Genomic DNA, 9,248 nt, shown 5'->3' on the forward strand with positions numbered 1-9,248 from the left:
CCAGGGGAGATAAATACTAACTGACGTGTTCAATTACTCCCAGGGGTAAAATGAAGTATGAATACTACAGAGAATTGATCAGATTCCTTAGCCCACAATGAATTTTGCCTGTAGAGAAAATTCTTTACAGAGAAAGTGGCATTTCAGCCAGAGCCTGACAACTTCGTATACTGAAGTTACTCTTGTCATGGAAAGGTTTGCAGGAACTCATTATTTTTGAGCTTTATAGTCCGTGGTCTTCTGGCAAGTTCTATATCAGTCCAGTAATTCTGAAAAATAGATAATGGTTGCATTTTTATTTCTTAACTTCTGTTTTCTTGCATAGATGTAAGGATTGGATTGATATTTTATTTTGAGAAGTGATAAAGTATGTCATTTTTGCTTTAGAAGTGGAAGTGATTAAGATGCAATATGTATATATGCCAGTTCCCCAAGAGGAATGTAATTATTATGGATAGTAAACATATACTGCTAGTAAAAAATTGACTGTGATTTTTTTACAGACTAATAGTTGATAGTAAAATGGATGTTGACCCTTCACATAGGCAAGATTATGCCGTCTTCTTGAGATTTGAGACTGTGGGAAGTAAAGATGGATGTTTGAGAGATGATAACTCTGAAATTATCAAAAGTAAGCATGAAGTTAACAAAATAATTAAACGTATAGTAATTAAAATGTTTAAAATTCTGGACATTCATATTTGTAGGGACGGTTTATTAAAAGTATGTTATTAGCTTGAACAGAAATGCAAACATGTTCAAGTGATCTTAATATGTCATCTGTAGCATCTTAAAAATGAAGTCAACCTTGAAATCCTGTGCATAATAATTTTCCAGTTTAGAATTTATATGACCTTATCATTTTAAAATAGCATTAGGTAAATAGGATTTAGAGTTTGGGCAATGAAAAATGGCTTTATTTTATTGGTATGCCTCTGTTTGTTCTTAGTGCTTGGTATAGAAACCATTGACCCATCCCATCTCTTCCATACTTCTCTCCCCCCCCCTCTCTCTCTCTCTCTCTTTCTCTCTTTCTCTCTTTCTCTCTCTCATATGTCTATTACTATAATCTGTTACCATGTAAATAGGGTGTATAACGCTGTCATAAGATAGTGATAAGTGCCTATGTTTTTCAGGCCACATATCAAAATGCATTATGCTTTTTACATTCTCGGCTGATACTGAGTTTGTTGTATTAAAAAAAAAAGTGGAATAAGAATTGGAGTCACTTCAGCAAGACAGATCAAAGTTAAAACAAGGAGAAAGACCATTTAGGAATCAAATCCAGAAAATGAACCATTCCATGAAGGGATAGGTTCATCCTAGGCACATAGAAGAATGGAGGATACAAAGTATGCAAATCAGTACAAGTGATATCTAGCAAAATTTAACTGTGTTACTAGGGCAGAAATTTATTGCTGCCGTGTATGTCATGGTTTATGACATTGATTCTTGTCTGCAGGTGACAGAATATTTGTAAGAAGCACAGGTAATGTAGCTTGGAATATAGATGGAAATCCTAAGTTTGCCTTACAGGTAACTTAGAGATTAGAGTTGGAAGGGGAAAGCACCAGTGAAGAAATGTGAACTTTTTAAAATTTCCAGTTACGTTGCTTTCTGAATAATAGATTTCATCCAACTACTGTCTACAGTCCTTAGTTCCTATGTTGTTCTGCTGTCTAAAACATCTATATTTATATTTGTTCCTAGTTTATATTCCATTGTCCATTATTTTAGTCACTCTTTTTCATGTAAATTTAAATTTTTGGTTCCATATCCCATAGTGATTAAGTGGAAAGAACTATAATCCTATTATATTTAACTTTCAGCCTACTCTGGATCTGCATATGATATCCTGGACTAAAAAAACACACACCAAAGAAAACATATTTTACATCTGTAGCCACTGGCCCTTTGTGGTTTCTCTAAGGTGTTTGACATTCTTACTATGTTCCCCCATTCATTCAGTTTCTCATAGTCTCAGATGAATATCACACCTCTTTTCTTTCCTTAAACCTCCAACCCTTCTTTTGTCCTCACTCTAAGATTGCAAACATATTGTCATACTTGGTATTGCCATTAGGGTATCTACTAGACCTGTCAGTCTTGACATGTTTGCATGGAATTCTTGCTTTTCCTCAACCTATTTCTGTTTTCTGTCCTAATAAATTATATTTGCAACATTTCACTTACTTAAGACAAAACACTTAGTCATTGCTTATTACCTCTTCACCTTGCAATCTTCCATAAAATCATTCAGAAAATCTTACTTACTCTACCTCAAAAATGTAGCCAAAATCCGACCCTTTCTCATTAGTCATTCACTACTCTCCCTTAGTCATATTTGGTTCCATCGGGTTTTTTGAACATGCTAAGCAAGTTTCTTTGTTAGATCTTTTGCCCTTGCTTTTCTGTCTGTCTAGAATATACTTTCCTGTTTGGTCATGTGAATTTCTTCCAGATTCCCTGTGTATCTTTTCTCAAATGTCTCACCATAAGAGAAGACCATCTCCACATAAAATATCCCAAAGACCTTGTATTTTCTTTGTCTCCTGTGACTTTTACCTTTACCAATATGGACCATTTTCTATGAAATGCTATGAATTTACACATTTAATTTTTTATCATTGATACTACTTGCTAGAACGTAAAGTCAGTGAGATCAAAGTCTCCTTTCTTCTCTGCTATATCCCCAGGTCCAGAGGGTACCTCACACAGAGAAGATACTCAGTAACTGTTTGAATGAAAAGATTGAATGGGCTACCAATTTCTCTTTAGGTCTTTCAAATGATAGTATGCGGATTAAGCAACTATATTTTGGCTTCCTCAACCACCTTTTATGTTCAATAGCTATTTTATTGCTTTTCCAGGTGATCAGCTTCAGAAAGTGGAATTAGCACTGACAGGTTCAGGGCTTCCTGTCTTACTGCATTTTGATCCAGGCAAAGTCTTTAAATTTTTACCTTGTTTCATGGGTAAACATTTAGACATTATGTGCTTTGTACGAAATCAATCTGAAGATCTTCCTGTCACATACCGTTTTCCAAAGACTGCACATTTTAAAATTGATCCTAGTAGGGGAAAGATCAATGAAGGGTGTATCCAGGTAAGATAAGTTTTCTTCATTTTCTTTCCACATTGCTTCAGACACTTTTTAGGTCTGCTAAATTGCTGTGCAGAGTATTAAAAACACATTTGTTCTACAGATGCTTATAAAATGTACCGCTTATGTGGCCTAGCATTAGTTATAAATACTTTTGTATGTATAGTCGTAAATAATCTGTGATCATTTGTTAAGTACCTGTTAGGTGCCAGGAAAGTACTTGAAGTTCTAGGGAAGTTAAATAAGTGCAAAACATAATTACTGCTTCTAAAGGTATTTTTAAAGTAATGCAGAATTTTAAGACATATACGCAAACTCATACGATTTAAGAAGCATGTAAAATATGCTAAAATAGGACTGGTACAAAACAGAAAAAGAAAATACCAAGGCATTGCTCTGGGAACTGGGTCAATTCTACATATCAGGGGTTATTTTACTTATAACCGCTGCTCAGCCAACTCTTTCCCATATCCTCCCAAGCAGGCATTGGAAGGCTAAGGTCTGCAGACCAAATCTATCCTGATGCCTCTTTTGGTAAACAGTGCTTTTGGAATACAGCTATACAAATGTGTTCACTTACTGTCTAAAGCTATTTTCATGCTATAATGACAGAGTTGAGTAGATGTGAAAAGACTACGTGGTCCATAAAGTCTATTATTTTTTCCTTTTTGTGCTACAGATTGACCTCAGGACTATGCACATGCCAGGCAGCTGCTCCACCACTGAGCTGCATTTACAGACACTCCCACCAAAAATCCTAGAGTACTTTCTGTCTTGTCATTTATAGGAAAAGAGTTTTGCTGAACCCTGCTCTAAGTGTAGCAAACACCAGCGCTTTCAATTTTACCTCAGTTTGTTAACATCTTTTTTTCTACTGGATAATGATGTGGCTCATAAAATTATTGATGGTTGTTTTCTCTTAATTGCAATCAAGAACTATTGTGTCCTTGTAGCTCCTATTTATATTTCTTGCTGGTTAATTAGTATGAGTCATTGTCAGTTAGAATAGATTTAATCAGCCTTCATAGAACAACAACAGTTTTTTTCTTTGGTCTTTTAGAGACAGGACACGGTTTCACTATGCAGTTCATGCTGGCCTTGAACACACTTTGTTGCCTGAGCTGGCTTTGAACTTGCAGCAATCCTCCCGTCTCAACTTTCGGAGTGCTGGGATTACAGGTGTGCACCACCACACTTGGCCCAACAGATACTGAACATATTACATAAACAGTCCTCTTTTTAACTGCTTCCTAGATTTTCATTGGGTCAAGTCTCTTAAATCTATCAAATTGATTTTCTTTTCTCCAGCAACATGGTTATTTTTTCAAACATTTGTGAGAACTGAGTCTTTAGTTTTCACCTCTCTTTGTTCTGGATTCATCCAGGATTAATAACTTTTGAATCAATAAAGTATCAGTATAGGAAGTGTGATGGTTACTAGAGAACTGTGATGTCCAGAAACTATTTAGACATGTGATGAGATTATTGTTTTTTAAATTATATCTTGGTTGAATTATAATTTCCATGCCATGTAATTCACGCATTTGATGTATACAATTCAATAGTATGAATGTATCTCGGAAGTTGTTCAACCAGGAGCGCTATCTAATTTGACAGTGTTCACATTAATCCAAAAATAAACCCCATGTTCGTTAGAAATCGTTCCCCCTTCTCCTCCACTAGCTCCTAAAAATCAATAATCTATTTTTTATCCCTATAGACTTCCCGTCTTCTATACATTTACTCTAAATATTATTTTTATGTGGCCTTTTATGTCTAACTTATTTTATTATTCTATTTCCAAAGTTCTACATTGTAGTATGTAACAATATTTCGTTTGTTTTTGTGATCACGTCATATTCGGTTATATGGACATACCACCTTTTCTTTAGCCACTCATCATTTGAGTGACATTAGGGGTATTTCCATGTTGTAGCTACTCTGGATAAACATGCTATAAGCATTCATATGTAAGCTTTACTATAGATATATTTTGATACTGTGAAAATATATTTAAGAGTGGAATTATGAGGTCATATGAAAACTCTATGTTTAACATTTTGAGAAACTCTAATGCTCTGCCAAAGTGATTGTATTATTTTACATTACCACTGAAAATGAATGATCATTAAAATTTCTCCATACCCTTGACCATATTTATTAGTATACTTTTTATTAATGGATTGGGGCTGGGAATTTAATTCAGCGGCAAAGCGCCTGCCTAGCAAGCGCAAGGTCATGAGTTTGATTCCCAGTACCAGAAAAAAAAAAAAGTAAAAAAAATATATTAATGGTCACACTATTGGGAACAATTTGGCATGCTGTTATGATTTTCATTTCCATCTCTTCAATAACCAACGCTGATGAATGCCTTTCATATGCTGGTCTCCATTTGTGTATTTTCTCTTATCTGTGATAGGCAGTTTAATGACCTCCAAAAAATATCCCTTTGTAAATTTCTCACATTCATGAGTGTGTGATGTTTCATGGCAAAGAGAATTCAGGTTTCAGTTGGAGTTAAGACAGATAATAAGGTGATCCTAAAATACAGAAATTACCCTGTATTGTCTAGGTGGGCCCAGTAGAATCATAAGGGCCCTTAAAATCATAAGGACCCTTGTTCTGGGGGCTAAAACAAACATCACCATTATAATGGTGTGATCTGAAAGATATTTCATTGTCTTTTGCTGGCTTTGAAAATGGAAATGGAAGGCCACAATCCAAGGAATCAGATGTCTTCCAGAAAGACATACAGTTCTGAAAATAGCTACAATTTAGGCCATTCACATCTGTGTCAGACTTCTAACATACTCAAGTGCAGAAAAAATTCTGAGATGTTTTAGCTAAATTTTAAAATAAATTATTGGAGAAAAATAGGAAACTACTGCAATATCTTTAGCTAATCATTTTTTATCTGTTTTTAAGTTTTTATCTTTATTAATAGATGTTTTCAGTACATAATGCTTACATCCATCATGGGGAGCTGGTATGTGAACATAGCATATCTTAATTCTTTCCTTCATCCCCCTCCGCTCCTCTCATCCTCATGTCCCTCAATCTCTTGGTCTCCTTACTTTTTGGCAAAAGATCTACCTCCTTGTTTCCTATTATCCATCTTATATTTTACTCCTTAATTTATTTATACTTTGGGTTTTGTATATAAGGGAAGCCATATGATATTTAAGCTTAGTGTCTGATTGTTTCACTTAACATTATGGTCTCAGGATGCATCCACTTTCTGACAAATGACATGATTTCTTCATGGTAGAGTAGTACTCCTAAGTAGTACCTCTTGGTACCTCGTTTTCTTTGTCCATTCATCTGTTGATGGACATAAAGGCAGCTTCAAAGGTTTAGCTGTTATGAATTGTGCTGCTATAAACATGTGCATGCCTAGATCACTGTAATATGATGTGTGTGTGTGTATACATCATCTGTTCTGTTCCATTCATCCACAAATCTGTTTTAGTGATAATACCATGCTGCTTTTATCACTGTATCTTTGTAATGTAACTTGAAAGCCAGGATTTTGATGTCTTCTATTTTGTTCACATGACCCAGGGGTAACTTTTGCTATTCTGGGTTTCTTCTGGTTCCGTATGAGTAGTTTTGTTTCTTTTCTTAATAGGGTCTCACTATACAGTTCAACCTGGCATTGAACTCACTATAGAGCCCAAACTGGCCTCAAACTTATGGCAGTCCTCCTGCCTCAGCCTCCTGAGTGCTGTGGTTATAGGTGTGCTCCACTATGCTTGGCTCTATATAAATTTTTTGGTTGTCTTTTCTAGTTCTGTGAGGAATGCTGTTGGCATTTTGATTGGAATTGTATTAAACTCTATCAATTTTAGTAGTAAGGCCTTTTTCACAATATTGGTTCCAGGAGCAGGGATTATATTTCCATATCTCGATGTTCTTTTCAATCTCCTTTTTTCACAGTATTGTAGTTGTCATTGTTGAGATCTTTCACTACTTTGGTTAATTCCTAAGTATTTAATTTTTCTTGATGCTACTGTGAGTGGTATTGTTTTTATGATTTTGTTGCTGGTGAGTTCATTATTGGTGTATAATATCCTTTGCTAATTTTTAGCTGAGTGTTTTTGTTAGCAAATTATGAGTTCTTTCTATATTCTAGAAGCAAGGCCTTATTGAATATATGAATTATAAACATTTTTTCTTTTTCTGTATCTCTTCTCTTTCTTCAGTGTGTGATTTTCATCCATTTCTTTTAGTGTATGTTTGTGATACACAGTAATTGCATTCATCTTGGGAAATCGGAATGTATACATATTATCTCTTCATCACCCCTCTTTTCCCCTTTCCCCTCTCCTGTCTCTTTTAGATCGCCTGCCCAACTCCAGAGAGTCTGTTTCTACCTTTCTTATCATCTGACTTTGTTCTTTATTCTTTGAGTTTTGGTCTCTTGTATTAGAAAAATACTGTGATATTTAACCTTATGGGTCTGGTTTATGTAATTATGTCCTATGAAGCACAAAAGATTGTTTTTAACTTCAGTTTAATCCACTTTATCTGTTTCTTAATGTTTAGTATCATATCTAAGTAGACATAAACTATCTTAATTCATTCAATTTTGTTCCTCTATTTTCCTTTAAAATTCTTAGTTCAAATATTTATGTCTGATACCCACTTTGAGTTTTTTTTATGTGGTGCCATTTAGAAATCTAAAATCTTTCTCTTACATACAGGTGGCCAGTTTTCTCAGAATGTAGCCATAATTATCAAAAATCAGTTTGTCATTGATGTAAAGATGTTTGGACTTACAATTTTATTTTATATATTTATTCTTAAGGCAATAGCATGTTGTATTTTATTACACTTGTATAATAATTTTTGAAATATATGAGACATTCAAATTTGTTAAAGAATATTTTTGGGTATTTCAGGATCTTTTAAAATCCATATGATGTTGAAATTTAAATTGCCAGTTTCTTTTAAAAATGCCAATTGAGATGTGATAGGAATTGTGTGAATTTGCAAATCTGGAAAATACTGCCATTTTCATAATATTAAATCTTATGATCCATAAATGTTGAATACCTTACCATTTATTTATATGTGCTTCAGATTCTTTTATAGATATTTACGGTTTTCATTGCATAAGTATTACATTTCTTTTTTCAGTTTATTTATAGGTACTTTAATCTATTTGAGGCCATCTAAATGAAATTGAATTTTTAATTTCATTTCTGAATGGATCATGATTAGTGCATATAAACTCAGTTGTTGTGTTTTGACGTTACATGCTACAAACTTGCTGAACTCATTTATTTATTTTGATAGTTTGTAGTGGATTTGGGGGGATAGAAGATCATCCCATTGGTGAATAGAGGTCATTGTAGTTTTTTCTTTTGATTCAGGATTCATTTTATTCATTTTTCTTACCTACTTGCCCTAGCTAGAATGGTACAATGTCAAATAATGTCAAATAATGGTACAATGTCAATGGTACAATGTCAAATAATGTCAAATAATGGTACAATGTCAATGGTACAGTGTCAATGGTACAATGTCAGTGGTACAAATAATGTCAAATAATGGTACAATGTCAAATAAAAGTGGCAAAAGAGGATATTTTGTCCTGTTCCTCATCTGGAAGAAAGGTACTTAATCTTTCAACACTCAGTACGATGCTCGCTGTAGGATTTTCATGTGCTATCTTTACATCATTGAGGAAGTTCAATTTTATCCCAGTATGTAACATTTATTTTATCATGAAAATGTGTTGTGTTTTGTCAAATACTTTGTAGCTTTTTAAATGATAATATTATTTTGACCCATATTCTTTTAAGATGGTTCATTACCTTGAGGATATTTAGATATTAAAAGTGGGATAAATCAGTTATAAGTACTGTATTGTCTTTTCTGTACATCGTTGGAATTACTTTGATAGTATTTTATTGAGGAGTTTTAGTATATGTTCCTAAGAGACATTGCACTGTAAGTTTTCTCCATTGAAATGCTTTTGGTTCTGACTTCCGAGTAAAACCGTTGTCACAGAATCAATTGGAACATCCTCTCACCTCTTCAGTTTTTTGAATAATTTGTGAAGAATGATTGTTAGTTCTTTTTAAACGTTTGGTAGAATTTACCATTGAATTCATTTCATTGTGCGATTGCCTTTTTTCAG

At 33.9% G+C, this 9,248-nt stretch overlaps 1 protein-coding gene across 1 annotated transcript in view; it reads left to right on the forward strand.

Moving 5' to 3' along the window:
- The window catches only part of LOC102019004, a gene marked incomplete in the record, with an annotated part of 405,168 nt that overhangs the window by 12,011 nt on the left and 383,909 nt on the right, over positions 1–9,248 (forward strand). The window contains 3 exon segments of the mRNA XM_005414632.2: positions 504–631; positions 2,871–3,106; positions 3,783–3,865. Of these exon segments, the coding sequence (XP_005414689.2) occupies positions 504–631; positions 2,871–3,106; positions 3,783–3,865 (447 nt within the window).

This window comes from Chinchilla lanigera, unplaced genomic scaffold (genome assembly GCF_000276665.1).
Source record: "Chinchilla lanigera isolate Chin_1 unplaced genomic scaffold, ChiLan1.0 scaffold00192, whole genome shotgun sequence".
Lineage (NCBI taxonomy): Eukaryota > Metazoa > Chordata > Mammalia > Rodentia > Chinchillidae > Chinchilla > Chinchilla lanigera.